This window comes from Chrysemys picta, chromosome 13 (assembly GCF_011386835.1).
Source record: "Chrysemys picta bellii isolate R12L10 chromosome 13, ASM1138683v2, whole genome shotgun sequence".
Taxonomy (NCBI): domain Eukaryota; kingdom Metazoa; phylum Chordata; order Testudines; family Emydidae; genus Chrysemys; species Chrysemys picta.
In genome coordinates, this window is record NC_088803.1 from 32,938,346 (window position 1) to 32,960,009 (window position 21,664).

At 39.6% G+C, this 21,664-nt stretch overlaps 1 protein-coding gene across 1 annotated transcript in view; it reads left to right on the top strand.

Annotated features, from left to right (window-relative positions):
- DHX35 (DEAH-box helicase 35) overlaps positions 1–21,664 on the top strand; it is a 46,150-nt gene that overhangs the window by 14,798 nt on the left and 9,688 nt on the right. The window contains 13 exon segments of the mRNA XM_065565855.1: positions 1,068–1,137; positions 1,983–2,042; positions 3,401–3,513; positions 5,262–5,358; positions 7,186–7,344; positions 8,700–8,910; positions 12,581–12,705; positions 13,880–13,934; positions 16,456–16,551; positions 17,915–18,009; positions 18,769–18,846; positions 20,195–20,324; positions 21,405–21,486. Of these exon segments, the coding sequence (XP_065421927.1) occupies positions 1,068–1,137; positions 1,983–2,042; positions 3,401–3,513; positions 5,262–5,358; positions 7,186–7,344; positions 8,700–8,910; positions 12,581–12,705; positions 13,880–13,934; positions 16,456–16,551; positions 17,915–18,009; positions 18,769–18,846; positions 20,195–20,324; positions 21,405–21,486 (1,371 nt within the window).

The window sequence follows — 21,664 nt, forward strand, 5'->3', positions numbered from 1 at the left end:
GAAAGTCAAGCTGGGTTCATTGCAGCCCGTGCATCAGTAACAATAATTTGCAACCAAAATTTAGTTAATCGTTGTTATCCACAAACCAGAATAGAATACAGCTCATGCTTGTATAGCTGTACTGGCTCTGCAGGGTCAACGAGAGTAAAAACTTGTTTTGGCTGGTTGACTAAAGAGCTGCAGTTTTTAATATAGTGACTTTTCAGAGCAGAACTGCACTTTCACTGCGTAAACTGAGCTACTGAGAAGATGGGGCAAACAAAAACCAAAATCAAAAGAGGAAAAGCAGCAGACCATGTCCCTAATGCAAAAATAAATGTTGCTGAGAAGCATCTTTGGATGCAATGGCTTTGTTAGTAGGGATAAATGAATCTCTTGGAATTTGCTGTTCTGTTAACGTCTCACTCTTGTTTGGGTTTGCTAAATTAGTTTGCAAATCATTTTGTTTGCTAATTTAAACCCACGTTTCCCCTCAGGGTTATCACTAAAAAACTAACAAAATCCGTAGTGCCAGGAAAGTCTGTATTGTGTATTAAGGATAGAAGAAATTCCCTCATGCACCTCTTCAAAAAACTAGCTGGCATTGATGATGCTTAATATACAGCCTGTGTTCTATTTCCCCCTCCTGTTTCTTTTCCCTCCCCACTTCATTCCATGTTTCAATCTTTATTCTCCCTCCCCACACACATACACAGGGTTGTTTTTTCTCTCTCTGCTCCTCTTCTCTCCACAATCTCACTGAAGTAGAATGTGAACAGTAACATCTGAGTAAGCTTTCAAACCCATGATATTCTAGAAGGTTTAAAATTAGGCAAAAGAAGCTTGCCTATCCCTACTTGTAATGCCTGGTGTTATGGTTAGTAAATTAAAGCGTTATCACTGGTAATTTGCTGCATTTCCCTCTGTTTTTGAGAGGATTTTAGTTACAAGCATACGTTGACTTTAATGAGTGATGTGCCTAAAATTCCAGGCACTTCTCTGAAAGTGTAGGGATTTTGAGACAGGATGTCTTGGTTCCAAAGGCAATCAGATCTGATTATTGAAACCTTGTCTTTCTGCTTTAACAGTGTCCTCATGCTGGATGAAGCCCATGAAAGAACCCTGTATACAGACATTGCCATCGGTTTGTTAAAAAAGGTTATTCCTCACTAGCTTCCCTATTTAGTTTTTGTTTTGATTTTCACCATTAATCCTTTAATCCTGCTGCACGGCTTGGTGGCCCTGTTGGGAAAAGTTTCATGAGCAAAGGTTTATAATGCATCTATTGGTCTAAACCCTCTCTTTATACACAGCTTTCTGCCTTCCCCAGCTGGCGCTCAGGTTCCACCCTGTTGCCTCCACAACACATAACTCCTCTTTTCTTTTATCCCACATGGGCGTAAAGTAAATCTGTTTCCATGGCAGCTGATAGTGCTTCCCTATGAGCGATCTGGTATGAAGTGATTTGTATCCTTGGAAATACTTTCTCCTGATTTTTCTGGCATGAGGAATAGGATTACCGAGATCATTCTGGAACAGACACCAGTTAGCCTATCCCAGTGTTTGAAAAAAGAGTCTTGCACAGTCCTTGCTGGATGAGCTTTAACTCATTCAGTTGTTTTGTGGCTTGTTAAGTATTTGTAACTAAGGATAGGTCTACACTTACCTCCGGGTCCAGCGGTAAGCAATCGATCTTCTGGGATCGATCCCGGAAGTGCTCGCCGTCGACGCCGGTACTCCAGCTCGGCGAGAGGAGTGTACGCGGCATCGACGGGGGAGCCTGCCTGCCGCGTCTGGACCCGCGGTAAGTTCGAACTAAGGTACTTCGAATTCAGCTACGTTATTAACGTAGCTGAATTTGCGTACCTTAGTTCGAAATGGGGGGTTAGTGTGGACCAGGCATAAGAGTTACTGATGGTCAAGATGTTGTAGGACATCTCATGTCTGTTAATCATTCCTGGGTGAGTGGCATTTCTCCATTAATTTCTTACTGTCTGTCTTAGATTCAGAAGAAACGAGGGGATCTTCGAGTGATCGTAGCATCAGCCACACTGGATGCAGAGGTACAGTTTACGAGTTTGTTTTAAAAATTAAGTGAGCTCAAGTGGAAGTTTCACTTCTAGCGGTAAAGACATCTCGTCCTACATGGTCTGCTTATCTGGAGAATTGTCTGAATGGTGGTGATGGGCAAAAAGAACCTACAAGTAGTGAAATAGCTGTGTTTCTATTTTTTTGCAGTTTTGTTTATGTAAGCTCATTTTTTTGGCAGGTTATTTTAATATGAATCAGTTTCTGTCATGTATTTGTGGCTATTTCTTTCCTAAATGGCTGTTTTTATTTAAAGATGTTCCTGCTGCTTAATCTAGCTTGTTTCCTGTCTAATAAAACCAAAAGACTTAAGCCCTATATTGGTGATGACAAATTGACACAATCAATGATTATTAAAAATGTAAGATTATTAAATGATCTTCTGCAGTAGAACCTTACTATTTCTCACTAGTAACTCAACAGCCCGTTGAGAATTATAGAATTTAGCTAATTAGCAAATAAACACAAAGTAAGACTAATGCATCAAAAAAAATCTATATTGTTCATTTAGCATTTAAATTTAAGTTAGTGCCGATAATGTGCCATACTTGGTAATATTCTACATGTATATTGGAATATATTTTGTAAAAGTATGAGATAGCATTACAATACTCCATTAAATCTTTGAGGAGTTGTATACTATCAAAAAAGTGTTACATTTCAAATATCTTGTAGGGAAGAGAGAGACATATTAGCCATGTATTTATATGTGACTTATATTATATCTAAGTATATACATTATATTTATATACAGTATATTTGTTACACATTTGTTATTAAATGGATATATTTTGAAACCTTGAGATGTAGTTAACTGCAATAATTACGGAATCCCTTATGTTCTTAATGTATTGTTGATAACACATATGTAAGCAATTTAATATATTAAATTAATCCATTAATAATTAACATGTTTTAATAAATATAAATCAATTCCTTTCCGAAACACTTTAACTCTGATTTTTAAAAAGAGAGATCCATGGTCTGCATGTGCTTGATTACTGTGACTGAATGTGTAAATTGTTAGTTTAGCTGTAGGTGTACAAAAGTATGCACATAATAACTACACAAAAGAGTTCTAGGCAGGGATTTCCAAAGGGTCTCAAGTGATTTAAATACCCAACTTCCACTGAGACTAAATAGGATTTGGGCACCAAAACCCTAGCCTTAATTTAAAAAAAACAAGGACTTCAACTTTATTAAAATAACAAATTGTCAGATTTGGAAAGATGCAAGTGACATTAACTTGACATTCTTCAGTATTCTCTGGGGTCTGCCTCAGTTCTTTCAAAAACTGACTTAAAATGGAAAAATTTTTATTTGCTTTATCAAGAAATTTAGAGATTTCTTCAATCAAAATGAGACCAACGACCCCAGTAGGGATACCAGCATGATCCTTACCGTGGAAGGGAGAACATTTCCGGTGGACATTTTTTACATACAGAGGTCTGTTCCTGTTTAATCCTTGTAAGTGATGACTAGAGAAATATGCACCTATGACTTCAGATTACCTAGTTAGTGTCTGGGGAGTTCTCTGGGGGGAATTCAGTTATTAAGGGGACTTCAGTCATGCTTTCAAAATATTACTACATGGTTTCGGTACTAACACATTAAGGTTGTAAAACTGAAATTGTTTTGCAGTTGAATGCGTCTTTCTCCTATTTTGTGAGCATCAGGAGCAGACTTCAGTGGAGAAGGGCTTCAGGAACCTTCCCCTGTTCCCTTCTCCTCTGGACAGACTTCAGACAAGTGCTGCAGGGACTCAGTGGCATCTTCATGCTTCTCCTTCCCTTGAGGGTGCAAGCCCAGTGTTATTTCATTATTTACCTCCCCTCCCTCCACAGATGGGATATGGGCAAACCTGGCAGAAGCTTCGTGCTCCCTCTCCTCCACAGAATGGGATGGACAGGTCTGATGGCAGCAGTCAGCTCTTTTACCCCACGCGTATACAGTGCTTAGTTTGCATTTTTGTTGATCAAAGAACTGTGGGTGTGATCGGTACATTGTCACATATTAGTGAGTTATGTACCCCTCACCCCAATGCTGTTTGCTCCAGATGCTATTGGGGGATGCTTAAAATGAAACAGTAGTAATAATGAACTGCAAGGAGAACATCATCTAAGAAGTAAAGGAATTGCTACTTAAAACTAGGTAACAGTGTCATGCACCATGCTGGGGATGAACTACTGCACCTTCTAAGCATCATCACCACTTGTGCTGCATTTGGGTTTTATCTAAAGATCTCCCATTCAACTAATGGCCATCCCCCACCTTGAGCACATTGTGGCCTGGCTACCATGACGAGACATACAGTCTAAGTTACAGACAAATTGGTGGGTCTGGATTTTTGGTTTTCCCTCGGTTTGCTTTGAAAGAAATGTGTCTAGCCTCTTACAAATAAGTCTTTTCTCAATAATGTCTAAATTCTACAGGTGAGTTACACACCTCTGGGGGAGAAAAGGTTTCTAAAGGAAACCCGGGCAGCCCCTTGATATCAGTGGGGTCACTCAGATAGCAGTCCATTACGATCAGATGTTCAAATGAGCCTTCTAATTTATGCACCTCCCTCTTTGAGTACCTGTTAACTCACATTTGTACAAACACGCCTTGACATGTTATCACATTTAGTATGGGAAAATGTCACTCTTCCTGCATGTAAATGGGAGCATATCCAAATTTTACAATGGTCCTATAAAATAAAGCCTGTAGAATATTAGGAAATGGAAATGCTTATGGCCAGATTTTCAAAAAATTTGCATACAAGACTTAGGCAATTAGGAGCCTTTCTGAGTGCATTTGCAGTAAACAGTTTCACCATTGTTTGAAAATTTAGCCCATAGTATTTGCACTAGAATTTCACCTGAGTGAGTTGCTTGTCATCTGTTAGGAAACAAAAATATTTAAAATATTGCTTTTTATGTATACTTTTACTATAAAAAGCATCATACATTTTTGTAAAAGCTTATGATAGTATGAAGGGAACAAATGGGATGCTTCTGATTTGGTGGATATGGGATACAGGAAGGCCCAAGGGTTGACTGGTTAATTTCCTGGAGATACATAATGAATTAAATGAACACATGACTGATTTGTAGTGTCTATGCAAAGTTAACAGTTTGTTCCTTTCTTACTAAAGAGAGAAGATTATATTGGTTCATGCATTTAAGTCTTGGTTGGTTGTTTGTTTTCCACAGCCCTGTTCCGGATTATGTCAAATCAGCTGTGGAAACTGTGATGAAAATTCACCAGACAGAGAGTGATGGAGATATATTGGCATTTTTAACTGGCCAGGTACAGACAAAAGGGATGCTGTTCTTTTTTGCTTAAAGTCTCTACTTCGATGTATGCTGGAGTTTTCAAAGCACTCATCCTTGGTATAACTCTGCTTCCATTAAAGGCACTGAAATGAATGGAGCAGGGTTAGGCCAACGCTGAACCCTTCTGAAAATCCTACCTGCAGAGTAAATTAGATTTCTCAAAGTCAAACACTTGGTGCTATGGTGAGTTATGTCCTTTGATGTTACGGTGCACTTTCATTCTCACTATCCAGAGAAACAATGCAAAACTTTTACGTACTAGTCTAATTCACCAAGTTATTAAAATGCCAGTAAATCCTCATTAATCAGTAGAAATTCCAACTGTGGTGACTATTAAGTTTTTAAGTTTGTAAGATTGTGTCAGTTAAGTTAAATATCTTTAAAATGACTTGACCAGTAATATTTCAACCTAGCTGGTACTTCAGATAAAGAAATATTTTCCAATTTTCTTTTTAATTCCTGCTATTGTATAGATTTTAATCCCCTTCTGACAAGCTTTTTATTACTCTATATGGGTGCTATGGAACAATGTGACTGCAAAGCCAACAACTGTACAGTAACTATTGCTACCTTGTTAGTGTAGGTTCCTACTTCAGATATGAGCAATTTGGGGCAGGGACTTTATCTTATTAGGGGTTTATGTACACATGAATTTATTCAGGAATAGCAGAATAGGTGTCCACAAATGGAATTATTCAGGAATAGCTATTGCACTTTAAGTTAATATCAAACCTTAATCGAAATTAACTTTCAAGTGTGGTCAAGTCCTATCCATGTGTTTGTATAGTGCATAGCACCAAGGGGGCCCTGATCTCAGGTGGGTCTTCTAGGTGGTACTTTGATGCAAAATAATAATAAAAGTGGTTTAGCCAGTTGTAAGCCACTTGCGGTCCGTGGGTCGTATGTAACCCATCAGGGTAAACTGATTGCAGGCCGCGAGACATTTTGCTGACGTTGACCGTCTGCAGGCAACCCTAACCCGCAGCTCCGATTGGCTGGGAATGGAGCCCTAACCCTAATCACTGGGAGGTGGGGGGGGGCATGCCTGCAGATGGTCAACGTCAGCAAAATGTCTCGCCTCCTGCAATCAGATTACCCTGATAGGCTGCATGCGGCCCACAGGTTGCCCACCACTGGGTTTAGCTATCCTGTGTTAGGAGTGGGAAAGGTTGCAGGTGAAGGAAGCCTGTTGCTGTCTTGCATGCCAAATTTCTTGTTTAGTGCAATGTCTTTTCCTGACCACGTAAATAAAGGGAACAAGCAAAGCATTATGGGTAACATTTTCACATCTCATTTTATTTCTTTTTAGATTGTTTACATGCTTTTCTTTTAGGGGTTGAATTGGGCTGTCTCAAGGAAGCTAGGCAAATTGGTGCTATTTGTAGTGGCTGACATCTTGTGCTCCAGATTTCAAGCTTTTTTTAAAGAAAAATTCTCTAGCCGCTATTGTTGCTAAATTAAGTTTTGAAAAACTGAGCTAATTGATGCAGTGGTGTTTTGTCTCAGTTTGCAGGCAGCCTGAAACAAAAGTTTTGAAAGGAGTCAAATGCCATTAATTTCGGTTGGGTCCAAAATCTGAAGCTAAGGCAGTTCAGATGTCAGTATTGTTAACTATTTCACTCCTGATCAAAGCATAAAAGAGAGAAGAGGGATGATTGCAATATGAAGTTCTTCATAATCTAGTAACAAGATACTAGCGACAAACTTTGTGTATACCTTTTTCTTATGCAACTGGGAGTGAGTTGTGCAATTTTAAGGCTTAATCTCTGTTGGTCTGTCTTCTGGTTTGATATGGTTCTAGGAGGAGGTGGAGACCATCGTTTCTATGCTAATAGAACAGGCTCGAGTCCTTTCTCGCTCTGGGATGAAGAAACACCTTCGTGTTCTTCCCATGTATGCTGGGCTGCCTTCCTCGGAGCAGATGAAAGTGTTTGAGAGAGTTTCACAAAGTGTCAGAAAGGTAAGGCTGCCATATATAATACTGCTATAGTGCCTGTCATCCAGAAGGGTTATAGATTGTGAAGATACTGCCCACGCATCCTTAGAATGAAGCAGTCTCTGAGTTTACTCTAAGCAGTCTTTATGCACCAGCTATCATTGCCTATCAGTTTTCAGAAGGCGCAAGTGAAGACTATCAGTATAGAGGGAATCATTTCATGTTCAGTGACTGCAGACTCTTCTGGCTTCCTTCTATTTCTTCCACCTTCTCAGTCTCCCCAAAATGTGATGGTTATAATCATCTTTCCCTTCCATCCACCTGATCAGTTTCTCCATTCTTAAGTCTCTGCACTGGCTCCCGTGGTGTTTCTGCATTCACCTCAAGCTTCTCATCCTCTTCTTCAAAGTACTCTGCACTTGCCTACTTTTCCAATTGGATTTCTTCCTTCAATTTATACAGCTGAGACACTGTGTCAGTAATAAAAGGAGGCTTGGTGGCACACTGGGCTAATGCTCTAGAATTGGATCTGAAGAAATTAGTTAAAACTTGTTTGCACGTATTTGTCCTGTTAGCCTGTAATGGACACTTTTCCACAGCACAGAGCTACCTTGCAATTGGGACCATTTGGCTTTTCTGTTTAGGTGAGGCCTATGTCTGGAACTGAGATATATTGGCAGAACTGCTTGGGGTGAGCTATCATAGCTTTTGCCTTTGCTTGGCTTTAACTAGTGCTATATCATTGACTCGCTGTTGGAGGGGGATGAGCAATTGGAAAGTTGCCCTAATTGCTCGTGAATCTGATACTGGTCAGCAACAACGAGGATTTAATTTTTGCTGTTTCAGATGAACTAAAAATTAAACTTCTCTGTACTCTGCTCTAGCATTTTCTCGCAGTTCTTTAGATCGAAGGTGACGAATGTAACTTTAAGGGGAAACTGTCAGCTTAAATCAACCATCCCCATTTTTGTTGTTGTCACAAGTGACACCTGGGATTATAACAGACAGAAATTACAGAGAAACATTTTTCTCAGTTTTCAGTTTTTATTTGTTAGCACTTTGTATATAGTTAATTTCATGATTTTCCTTGTATTGACAGTTTCCCTGGTTTTTGGTGGGAGAGAACAGCAGTTTAAATAGGAAAATGCTTGTAAAATCATAAAAATTGACAGATTTCAAGTTGTCAATATCTCACTAGTGTGATGTGAACTGCTTCATCTATGTATAACCTCTTTTTGCTCTCAGATGCATTCCATGTAGCTTCTTTAACTGAGTTATTTCCAAATTGTTCCTATCAGAGTCCTATTGCACTGACTGCAGGTTTTAACACTAATAGAAGTGGAAGGTCACAAAATAACTTTGTTCTCTGATACGTTTAGGTGATAGTGGCCACCAACATTGCTGAGACATCTATCACAATTAATGGGATTGCATTTGTGATCGACTGTGGCTTTGTGAAGCTTCGGGCCTATAATCCAAAAACAGCAGTCGAATGCCTTGTGGTTGTCCCGGTATCTAAGGCATCAGCTAATCAGAGAGCAGGTCGTGCAGGCCGGAATCGTTCTGGAAAATGTTATAGACTTTACACAGGTAGGCGGTGTGTTGCACAGGAGATCTCGCTGTTGTGGGACTTGCAGCTAGCTTTACCAGTTTCTGTTCACAAACATTAAATCATGAAGTAAAGAATTGGAATTTATGTTTCAGCAGGAATTAGTGACTTCCCTTCACTACTCGCATGGATTAGTTAACCCAGGTCTCTAAACAATGCAGTCTTCACTGGCTCTGACCAAGGGCCACAGACCCCTGTCTGGAAGTGATTCAGCATTTCTCAACAAGAAGTATAAGTCAGTTACATATATTCAATCAGTAATAAAACAAAACAGATAGCATATGGCAAATACATAGATGAACTGATTGTCATTATTAAACGTTAACTTGGTGTTTATTTTACATTTTCTACTCTTGTGATTTTGTGTTCGTGCTTCATCCTGGACACCAGTACAAATATTTTAGTTACAACAGCTGACAAAATTAGGTCTCTCCACATCTCACAAATTCACTCTTCCCACCAGACCTTCACCAGCAAAAGCCTTGCATCATGACCTGAAAGTCAACAGATTTGTTGAACAGAGGCAGGAAGCAAATTCTATAGTTAACTTCTCACCAAGAATGCACTGTCTCCATTTCACTTGCACTTGCATTAGATCAGGGTGATGTTAGTATAAAGTTCCTTGGCTAACCGTGATGGTCTTTGCATCATGCGGACAGTATGGTAATCATCCACCAGAGGCCTCATACTAGTAGGTGTTAATCGAGTTATACTGTATTAAGTTGAACAGTTACAAAGGAGTAAATATGTAATAAATAATTAAAACTTCAGGGCCAAATTTTCCAGCAGCCTTAGAAAATCTTCCCCACAAGATATGCAGGCCACACCTCTTTGTATGCAAATAAACCCACCCATGCATGCATGTTATACAGGTTTATAGACATAGTACCCCATTTGTGCTGCACTTTCAGTCTCTCTGAAATTGAGGCCTTTTAATAACCTGCAAAAGCAGGCTGATAGAGAGACATGCTGTGAGACCAGCAGCAATTGCAAACCTAAGATGCTGCTCTAAGTCTGGACCATGAAGTCCACTAAGCAATGCATTCTTGTTGATATCTCTGGGCTGCTGTAGGCTGAGAATTTACTCCAACTCATTCTACCTATTTATCTGTTATGTTTTGTTCTGTATTATGTTTGAAAAGGCTCTTTCAGATACTGCGTCTACCAAAGACGTATGTCTGGAAATCGTCTGAATAATTAAAGGTAAAATTCCCTGCTCATGTGATTCCTCTTGGAACATTAGCTGTCATAAACAAATGCTTAGCCTGTTGCGTGAGGCTCAGTGAGGCTGGTGTAGTGAGATTAGTTGTTATAAATGATTCAGTCAGTCAACTGGTAAGCTTCAAAAAGCTGCAGTCTAAATACTTAGCTCTTGGCTATTTCCTTTTGTGAGGAAAGGCTTTTCAGTATAACTCTGTAGCTGCTTGCATGTTTCAGATTCCCTCTCGTTTTACTGAAGCTTTAAGATTTAAATAGGCCTAGTGTGTCTTTAAATTTCTAGGCTATCAGTTACAATTACAATTTTAAATGTAAACTTGGTCTATTCTGTGTATTTATGAGCCCACTGTTTGCAATCAGAGTACTACCATGGTTACTATTGCCTTAGTTCTATCAAGAGAGTGTTCCAGCACTGTATGGGAGTGAGAGTAGGGGGCACATGCTCTGTGTGTGGTTAAGATTAATGATCATAGTAAGGTTTATGTAATACCATATTAAAAGGCATCTTTCCAGTAGGCTGTCTGTACACTTCATTGTGTAGGTCTCTCGTTATGTTGGTCTGTGATTTAAAACACTCCATTGTTATAATGCATTTCTTGTTAACTGTAGAATGCTTTTCACTAGTGTAGCCCTCATTCCTTTGAAAATCAGATACCTGTCCCAGATTCTAGGGAACAGCCATATTGCGAGAGCTCTTTCTCATCTGTGATCCCAGATCTGACGAATGACCTCTTCCATATCTGAAACAGCATGTAATGCACTACCTGGGGAGACAATCAAAATAATACTGTGGCTCCAAAGTCAATAAACCATAGTACTTAGTGTGTTTTATCAGTACTGCGACTTAGTATGCTCAGTGGGGAGAGCAACTTTTCAAAATGACTTGTTCTTCTTTTGTGTTTTTTCTAGCCACATGCAAAGGCTTTGTCTTTTTTCTTATGTTGAACAAAGACTTTCTACCTCTTATGTATTTGTCCCACATTAACGGACTTTTGAGGGTTGAGTGTACAGTGGGGTTGGTTGTACTCATATCCATGCTAAATTATGTTATTGTAGCTTACTTTTGAACTCTGATGAGTTGATACAAATGTCCAGATGGCTGCATACCTGGCTGGAGTAAGCACTATTCTGCTGTCAAAGCCACTTATGGCAGTGTTGAGTAGGAATTTTGAAGCAAAGATCTTTATTTGCATGTCAGTATACAGTGTAGTGTTCCAACATTTTTCATGGAAATGCCAATATCTGGACTCTGCACTCACAAGTATACTCCAAATTTTTCAAGTTATTACCAGAGTTCTTTTGTAGGTTACGTAGTAGTTCAAACATCATGGCTATTGTAGTGATTTTTAAAGGGAGTAGTGCTGGCACAAATGTGTAAAGCTCTTATTGCATATGAATTACTTTGTGGGCTGGGAGAGCCAGTTTAATTCTGATAATTTTCGCTAAGTCTTCACTGCAAAAAAGGTTTGTTTTTTACATCAAACTAGCGAACTTGATGTAAAATCCTAATGGAGACAAGACACAGGTAGTTTGTACCTTGATGTAGCTAGTTGAAGTCAATACCGGGTGTGGGCTATAGGTTTGATGAAGTCACAGTATTAGAATGGCAAGTTAACTGACTAATGTAAAATACAGCTTTTGTTGACCTTGTATAAAATATTTTTCCTGATTTTGGCCTTATAAGGAAAATATTTTAAAAAGGGCTCTATAAAATAGCAAGTGGGGGTTAAAATACAAAAACCCAAATAATAATGCTTTATATGCTTTTAAAAAACTCATTGCCTATGTATTAATAACAGGACCCTGAGTTATTCTTCCCAAAGTGAACAGATATTTTCCTCTTTGTAAAAAGCCTTTGCAAGCATTTTTCCATTTAATAAAAACGTTTGCTTTCAGAATGTGTGCACACTTGTTTGTTATTGTCTGACTGCTTAGAAACACTGATCTGTTAAGAAAAAAAGATTAAATGTTTAGTTTTGAAAAATGTGTATAAAGTCATTAAAAAGTTAATTAAGAAGTATGTCAAATGTGGAGCCTATCAACCCGGACAGTCCCTTTTTAAATTGTTTTATTTTTATATTTAATAATCATTTTGCCCACTAGGATTCAAATCGCATAAATGGTGTGGTGAGAGATATAAGTTTCTTTTATTTGACTTCCAGTCATTTTTGGTGCAGTTAGCACCTCAGTAGTATGTACACTCCCATTAATAATGCTAAACTGAAACTGGAGACAGTGAAAAGCAACAGAGGGTCCTGTGGCACCTTTAAGACTAACAGTCTTCTGCCACAGGACCCTCTGTTGCTTTTTACAGATTCAGACTAACACGGCTACCCCTCTGATACTGGAGACAGTGAGAGGATATTGGCTCAATATAATCCGTGTTTGAATCTGAAACATGATCACATGGAGCTTTGACTTCTCCCCTCACAGAGGAAGACTTTGAGAAGTTGCCTCAATCTACTGTTCCTGAGATGCAGCGCAGTAACCTGGCCCCTGTTATCCTGCAGCTGAAAGCTCTGGGGATAGACAACGTGCTCAGGTTCCCCTTCCTGTCTGTAAGTCCTGGATTCTTGTTTGAAATTCTGTATTACAAGGGTTGTCAAACTTCTTCATAGTGTGGACCACATAACAGAAATATCTTGTTGAGCACCTCCTTTTCTATTTGTCTTATGGACCACCTCCTAATCAATGTACCATTTGTAATCATGTAACATTCCTGTGGTAGCTACAGTAGTGGCTTATGTGACTGGTTGGCTCTTCCTTGTTTCCTGTTGATTCTACAGATATCCAGGCTCTTCTTTGCAATAAAGTTTCTGGATGCCTGTAGATGCAACTGGAAACCAAGACAAAGATCCCATATTATGTGACCTACCTGCTCTCTGTAGACCATCAGCAAGTGCTGTATAGACCATCTGAGGCCCAGGGGTCATTGTTTGCTAACCAATACTCTGTTACTTTGGAAGAAGCAATTGATGACCTAATACCGTGTTGTGGAGGAGTATCAGGTTTCCATGATTCTGCCAGCACTACTGAAATGCCACTATTTTTAGACTGTTGTACAGTTTGTATTTGAGAACAAAGAATGAGCAAGAATGACTTTGAACAACTTAGAAGGTGAAAATCCTCAATTTGTCCAAAGTAGAATTGTGGAGGCCTTTCCGTGAAGTGGAGAAAAAGATGTATCAACAGTATCAAGCCTCTGCACTTACTTTAATTTTTATTAACTAATGGCAAGTAGCAATCATTAGACTTTGTTTAGTGAATCTCCTTGTAATGTTTCCAGTTACATCTGCATTGATAAACCCAACACAATAGAATTTAAATTGAGAGAATTCAGGAAGCAATTGGTCTGACACTGTAATAGTATCACTATATTGGACAATCCAAGTTTGTGTTTTTAGCTTGGACTTATTCCATGTGGTCACAGGATGTTGAGAGCATCATAGTGGGGATGCAGGAACCTGGAGAGGGTTTTGAGTTGTGGGTCTAATGAGCCAGGCTGGTCAGTTGAGGACATCAGGTGATGCTCTGAGACATCTTCCACCATTCTGTAGGAGCAGGCTGGGGGAAAATACTGCATCTGGGAAAAAGGGAATATAGAGGACTCAAATTGGTGCCTTTGAGGCAGGAATACTCCTTGAAGAAGGGCGGACTTAAAAATTCTCACTAGGAAATTTCACGTATTCCCATATCAGTGACAGCTTAAAAAAGTTTGTTTTTTCTTCACAGCCACCCCCTGCACAGTCTATGGTGCAAGCATTAGAGCTGCTGTATGCTTTAGGAGGTGAGCATGCTACACTTTCGTTGTTGTATTTATAGTTTGTTACTAGAGAACAAATCCAAATCAATGTGCGTTTTACTGAGTCATTTTTTTTAATGTGTGTGTGGGTATTAACTTGAGTATTAACCAGATCTTTATTTTCGAGAATACTATTTGTACTAGATTCTATTGTGGTCTCAGTCCATGACTTTGTCAATGTACCTCAGTCTTGACTTGTAAGTATCTTCTATTCCTTTTCCAAACAAGAATACCCCAGGAGTTTTAGAAAGGCTGTAAACTCTCATGCACAGAGCATAAGCCAGTCTTTAACTGATTTCAGAGTGGTAGCTGTGATGGTCTGTATCTGCAAAAACAACGTGGAGTACTTGTGGCACCTTAGAGACTAACAAATTTATTTGTTAGTCTCTAAGGTGCCACAAGTACTCCTCTTTAACTGCTGTGATTTAGGAAGGAAATATTATTCCATTATTGTCTACTGCATAGTTTCTTGCACTTGCCTCTGAAGCATCTGATATGTGCCACTGTCAGAGATGGCATACTGAGATAGATAGACCACTGGTCTGGCTCGCAGTGGCAGTTCTTGTGTTCCTGATTTTACAATATTATGAAGTGCTCATTAGGAACTAGGTTGAGGATACTAAGTTGATCAGTACCTAAAGTTAGGCACTTAAATCGACATTTGTTCACTTGGATAAATTGCTTGGCACTGAAGTTCTTAATTGGTACAGTGGACATGTCTTTCATTTTGTGTCGCATGCTACAACAGTAACAGAAACTTGTAATTTTTCCAGTAAAAAGACGCCACCTTCACACTCGCATTAAGAACTTTTGACAAGAAAGCTAGGGAGTAAAACAAAACCATACCTATCCTCATTTCAGAAGTATCCGAAACATAGACTATGTGCTTCCCAATTGAAACATTGGGAAGAGGGTAGTAAGTTTGAAATACATTGTGCAGGCTTCTGTGGCTCCAAGAGGCTGGTGTTTGTTTTTTCCTTGTACTCATGGATGCCATGCTGTGACATACAGCATTAGAGCTGTAAGTTCTTTTGTGGCCATGGTTTTTCATGTGCTCATTCCATTCAGTGAAAAGAGGACGAGAGAGTTTTCACCTGTGAGCTTAGTTGATTGTTGGCAACCCTTTTGAGCTGGGAACCAGTGCTCTCCCATTGGCTCAGAAGTGTAATGCAAGGGTAGATACACAGCAAAACCACCTTAGGGAGGACTCAAACTGAGAGGGAGATAAGATCCCTGATTAGCTCTTTGATGTTCTGCCAAAAATCCTGCACCCTTGGACAGAATCGCAGAAAGGTGCAGAGATGTTGTCCACTGGTTTCCCACATGTTTTCTAGAAGCTCAAAAAATGCTACTACCGCTGCCATTTGGCTCAGAGCGGGTTGTGTGGTTTGTTCAGATTGAAACTGATACTCTCAGATATCCAAGGGATTTTTTGTTTTTATTTTGGAGGCAATAACTGCAAAGTTAAAGTTGTGTTGGTGTCTGCAGTTACAATAGGGATTAAATCCCTTTTTTATGTGAGTAAACTTATGTATATCTGCACATTTATATTATTATTTTTACTGCGGGGACAGTCAAGAAGCCCATTTATGGATCAGGACCCCATGGTGCTAGGCGTGGTACAAATACCAAACAAATAATGATCCCTGCCCCAAAGAGCTCACAATCTAAGTAACTAGTTCTTCAGGTAGAGAATTAATTTTAGTTCTTCAGGTAGAGAGTACTTCGATTGTAAGCGGCAAGTCTTTTCTTTTTGTAAAATAACATAACTCTGTACTCAGCAATAATAATTTGAAAATCAAACTGTCATCCTTCTGTTCTGTGCATCATCACCAACAACCATCATTCTGGAGCTAGAATGTAGCTGCTGATTTAGCTACTGATGCATGAGGCAGAACAGATTGCAGCTAACTTTTCCTATGCTGGAATAGGCACCGTAGTGCTGCTGATATTAAATTATTTTTGTCAATGAGCCAAGTAAATATGACTCCGAAAAATGGCACCCTATCACGCCAGAGATTTGTTCTGTATCTGCTAGCCATGCCCAATCTTTTCCTCTCTTATCAATGCTCTTTTTTTCTAATAACTTGGAAGCAAATTCCAAAAGAGTAGGTGGAAGTTTTCCTACAAAACTTACTTTGCAAGGTTAAATGGTTTCCAAATGGTGTATACAAAATACATTACAGAATGGATCTCTGTGACCTTGTTGGTTACATATTTCCTGAATTACTGGAGGTGCCAGTAGAACTTGGTCATGGATTGAGTGGCTTGTGTGTTTGCAAGAAACCAGTGTTTATGTAAATGTAGTGTTTGCTAAAAAGTACCGAGGACTCATGGGAAAGTTAATGAGTATTTATAAGAGCTCCTGATTTCCCAGTTGGATACTTGCTAGCTCAACAAGCTTTTCTGTGAGTTTCTGCTAGATATTAGCTGATGGCACAAAGATTAAGATAATTTTCTATGCTATTTTGGTCTGCTTTCTGAATACTTAGTATTATTCTTGCAGGTCTGGATAAACATTGTCGCCTAACAGAACCTCTTGGTATGAGAATAGCAGAGTTCCCTTTGAACCCTATGTTTGCAAAGATGCTGTTGGAATCAGGTGGGTAAAAGGCAAGGTGCCATCACTAGTCTTGTGTTGAGTATAAGATACTGTCTACCCAGGGACAATAATACTTAGTGTATCTAAAAGAAGCTATAGTCAATTTTGGTGTGATACATAGTTAAGAAGTCAATAAACCATTTGATACCATCCATGCATCCCATAGGCCTTCCTGTAATCTTAACTTCAGAGTTAGTCTATCTAGTATAACTTGGCATATTTATATGCATGACCTGCAGTATTGCACCAATGTACCTTACAGGGTTTAAAAGTGATTGGTCTCCATGCCAGCAGAAAAATGCTTTGGGGTTGGTTGTACTTTTGGATCAGGGCAACATCTTTTACAGAGTTGTTCAGCTTCCACAAGGTTACTTCTTAGATAATAAACAATAAATAATAGTTCCCAACTGCAGGGCTCAGTAGTATAATAGGAGGCCCCAATCCTGCAAAGACTCATGCATGTGCTTAATTTTATGCATGGAGAGTAATCCTATTGAAGTTAATGGGACTAGTTATGAGGATAATTTTAAGAACATGTATGAGTCTTTGCAGCGCAGTGAGTTAATGCTTTAACCTCTTAGTTCTGATTACCTGGTTTGAAGTGCTTGCTAAGGCCACCGGTGAAATAAGTTCATCTTCAATTCAGTCTCCAGTGAAAATATGTATTCCTCACAGAACCAAAATACATTTCTTCACAGTTCATGCCCTGTTCTCAAGGACTGAAATATAGAGACTGGGGTATATTAGCAAAGCTGTGTGTTGGAGTGAATCTGCCCACACTGTACTGAAGGCAGAGCTGCTTTTTGATATCTTTCACAAGCTCCATAATTTGCCAAGTTCTCTTTTAAAGGAAAAGAAGGAACAAACCTTTGTAAGAAAAGTTGTTTTTAATGTATGCCCAGTACATACAAGCATACCTTTTGTAACAAAGGTCTCGCTTAAATATGTAAAAAAATCATACATATTCTTTATTTCTGTACTCTAAGTGCAGACAAAAATGTAACAGCCATTTGCCAGCCCTTGATTCTCAGGTCTGTGTATGACAACATGCAGATGCGATGGCAGAGCGGATTGCATGTACCTGATGGCTGCTGCAGGGACTGAGTGATCCACTGCTGAGAAATTCCTAAATGTCCCTCCTCCAACTCCCCATCATATGTTACAAAAAGGGGCTTTTTATCAGCAAAGTCCTCCTTTGTAATGAAATAAGTCCCCCCCCCCCCCCCCACCCCCATCGTTACTGTAAAATGCTTTCTTCTGGAAAATCTAAGAGTAAATTTCTCCTTCCTTTTTTATGATATTATTTATGTTCCATAATCTTGGAAGCAAGAAACTTTATTTTCTTTCATCACTTATTTTACAGGAAACTTTGGCTGCTCCCAAGAGATCTTGAGCATTGCTGCCATGATGCAGATTCAGAACATCTTTATGTTCCCTCCAAACCAAAAGGCTCAGGCTGTAAGTTCGGTCTCATAATTTTCTTCACTTAATCCACATCTTTGACAGGTTTCAGAGTAGCAGCCGTGTTAGTCTGTATCCGCAAAAAGAAGAACAGGAGTACTTGTGGCACCTTAGAGACTAACAAATTTATTAGAGCACATCTTTGAGTGTCTGCCAATTCAGTAATTAATATCTGTTAGGGACATGCAAAGTCTGACGTGCTAGAGTGGAACTGAGCGTTTCTGTCTGTGCCCATACTGCTTGGTAATGGAGAAAGGGGAAGCTGTACGGTAGTGAAACCTGAAGACAGTCCTTGGCTAATGATGGAGGCCTTGTACTACAGAGGGTTAGGAAAGTGTTTGGAAATGTTAGGATCATAAGTTTGTATTAGTCAGTTTTGGGGTGCATGGAAAGGAAGATTGTTCATTTTGAACTTCCCTTTGAGAGAAAAAAGTAAATTTATTTTCAGGCTGATAAAATTATTTAATATGAAATGGTTAATTCAGAGGTAGAAATACTGCTGAGCATAACCTTACATACAGTAAGTAAATCCCATTTCCTTTGTGCAAATGAGTTTTAATTTCAGTTTTAGAGCTCTGCCTTGAAAATATAGTATGTTGGATAGTGAAACATGCATATCAGTTAAGGGAGAGTTGTTACATGATAAGAGTTAAAGGTCACTAAATACTCAAGACAGTAAGAACTGAGGGCAGCAGGAATGACCTTTGGAAAAAAACTAATTTCTGTATAAAAATGCATTTCTTCTCTTTTTTCCAGATCAGGAAACACAGAAAATTTGCTGTGGAAGAGGGAGATCATCTCACTATGCTTAATGTTTATGAAGCTTTTATTAAAGTAAGCAGGTTAGAGTGCATGTGGATTCCTGAGGATGAGGAAGGGGAGAGGGTGGGTTCCAGTGGTTTTAATCCCTGATGCTCAAAACTAAGGGCAGGTCTACACTAGAACCCCTACTTAGCGCAGCTGCAGTGCATCTGGTGAAGACGCTGTATGCCGACAGGGGAGTTCTCCTATCGGCATAATTACTTCACCTGTGCGAAAGGCAGAAGCTATGTCAGAAGGAGAGCATCTCCCCCTGATACAGCACCAGTGTGGACAGCGCCTAGGTCGCTGTAACTTGCGTCACTCGGGGGGGAAGGGAGGGGTCTTTCACACTGCTGAGCAATGTAAGTTAGAGCAACTTAAGCGTTAGTGTAGACCTGCTATAAAAATCCTAGAAGCTTGAGCCTATGTAAGATATGGACCCAAGTGTCTAATATACCTTTTTGTTTAATTAATTAATGGCTACATTTGTCACAGATGCTCACATAATCCCACTGCGTTGGCAAGACATAAAGTCGGTGGCTGTGTAACGTACAGGCCCTTAACTGTAACCTCCATATCTTCAGTTATCCTGGGACATTCAAAGGAACATGAGAAATTCATGTTCTCATTTATTGTCTGTTGATAGTTTTGAATTTCAATGAAAGTTGGGCACCTAACTCCTGCAGGCTTCTTTTGAAAATCCCATCCCTAATCATTATATAAAGTCTTGTCAATGGCTTAAAGTGCTTAGTGATCAGTGAGGTTTAATTGAAATCTTAGTGCTTGTCTAAATACTCAGGTTGTACATCTTTAACTATACCAGGATAATACATGTGTAGGGAAAGGTAATAAGCTATACTAATGTAAGGCACGTATATAACGTGCACTAGGAGCTCTACCCTAACCGAAGTTGTTACACTGGTACAAAAACTGTGTGTAGACCAGGCTTTAAATGTATTTTGAACTGATTGTCTTTGTGCATGTTGGAAAACAAAGTACAAAGATGTCTACTTAAATCGGAGTCAAAAAAAATTTTTTTTTGGCCCAAGACATAATTTATACTGAGATGAAGCACATTTATGTGATAGTATGAAATAGCTGACACTGTTCTCCCCCACCACATCCCAAGAAATGACTCAAATACATTAGTAGGAAATAAATGCTGGAAATGTGTTTATGAATTGGAAGCCATTATTTCTATTTGAAATACACTGTGCAGGAAGTGGCAGTTCATATGCATACTGGCTGCAGTTAACTTCCCACTGCAAATCGGTAAATACCAGAACACAACACAGTGGTTGGGGAACAGAACTAGACTACACTTTGCAGTAGGGAGATTGATTGTGGCATTTGTAACTGTTCTTGTATTGTTGCTATACAGCACAGCAAGAGTTCTCAGTGGTGTCAGGAACACTTTCTAAACTACAAAGGGCTTGTCAGAGCAACCACTGTGAGGGAGCAGCTGAAAAAGCTTCTTGTCAAATTTAAAGTACCAAAGAAATCCAGTGAAGGTAGGAGCCACTGAATGAGGATTTTGTGTCATACATGTTGGAGTTTATCTGAATATTGAGTTGCCCAAATGTCAGTTTATTTTCTTACTACATTCAAGAAATACTGTGTCTTGCCAGCCTAAAAATAATGTCTGTTAAATAAAACTGGGATTTCAAAATATACTTTTCCAGAGCAGCATCTGAGCCCATTTTTACAATTAGAATTTCTTCAAACCTTGGTGGCTTAATTGATAGCAGCAGTATTGTGTAGTGGTAATTAATAATAACGTCATAGATAAAACCTAATGGGAGATTTTCAAACTCCCCCCCCCCCCCATTTATACCTTTGAAAATCTCTCATTATGATCAAAGCACTGTATAGACCAGGGGTCGGCAACGTTGGCACCCGGCTCGCCAGGGTAAGCACCCTGGTGGGCCGGGCCAGTTTTATTTACCTGTTGACGCGGCAGGTTCGGCCGATCGTGGCCCCCACTGGCCGCAGTTTGCCGTCCCGGGCCAATGGAGGCGGCGAGAAGCAGCACGGGAAAGTGATGTGCTGGCCGCGGCTTCTCGCCGCCCCCATTGGCCCGGGACGGCGAACCGTGGCCAGTGGGGGCCGCGATCGGCCGAACCTGCAGCGTCAGCAGGTAAATAAAACTGGTCCGGCCCGCCAGGGTGCTTACCCTGGCGAGCCGCGTGCCAACGTTGCCGACCCCTGGTATAGACATTTTGGAGCTGACTTTCAGTTGTGCTGAACACCCCTAAGTCCCGTTGATTTCAGTTGGAGTTGCAAGTGTTCAGCACCTCTAAAAATCAGGCTGCAACCACTTAATCTTCATAGTACCTTGTGAGATAGCTATGGTTGGTACTATCTCCAGGGGAGGTAATCTGGCACCTTTGTTTTTTACATAGTAATTGAGATTTATTGTGAAACCGAAGAGAGGGAAATAAAGAATCCTGAGTCTCTTGTCTTAAGCTTTTCTTCTGAAAGCCCCAAAGTTGCTTTTGATGAAAGAGCAGTATTTAGGGGATTTTTCATCATTGCATCAGCTTAGTTTATGAAATACATTTTGCAGAATAACATGTCAGTCCCGTCTTTAGGTGACCCAGATCCTGTTCTGAGGTGTATAGTTTCTGGATTCTTTGCCAATGCAGCTAAATGCCACTCCACTGGAGCTTACAGGTAAAATATGTATGTAGATCTATATAATTCCTTAGAACTGTCCTTCTATTTAGCATGCTTCTATGAATTGACAGATCTGGATAGTCAACAAACAGATGCTTCTCTAGATAGACTAACAAGAAAAGTTTTGTTGGCTCATTAAATTAATGAAGTCTTGCAGTGTCACATGTAACAGTTT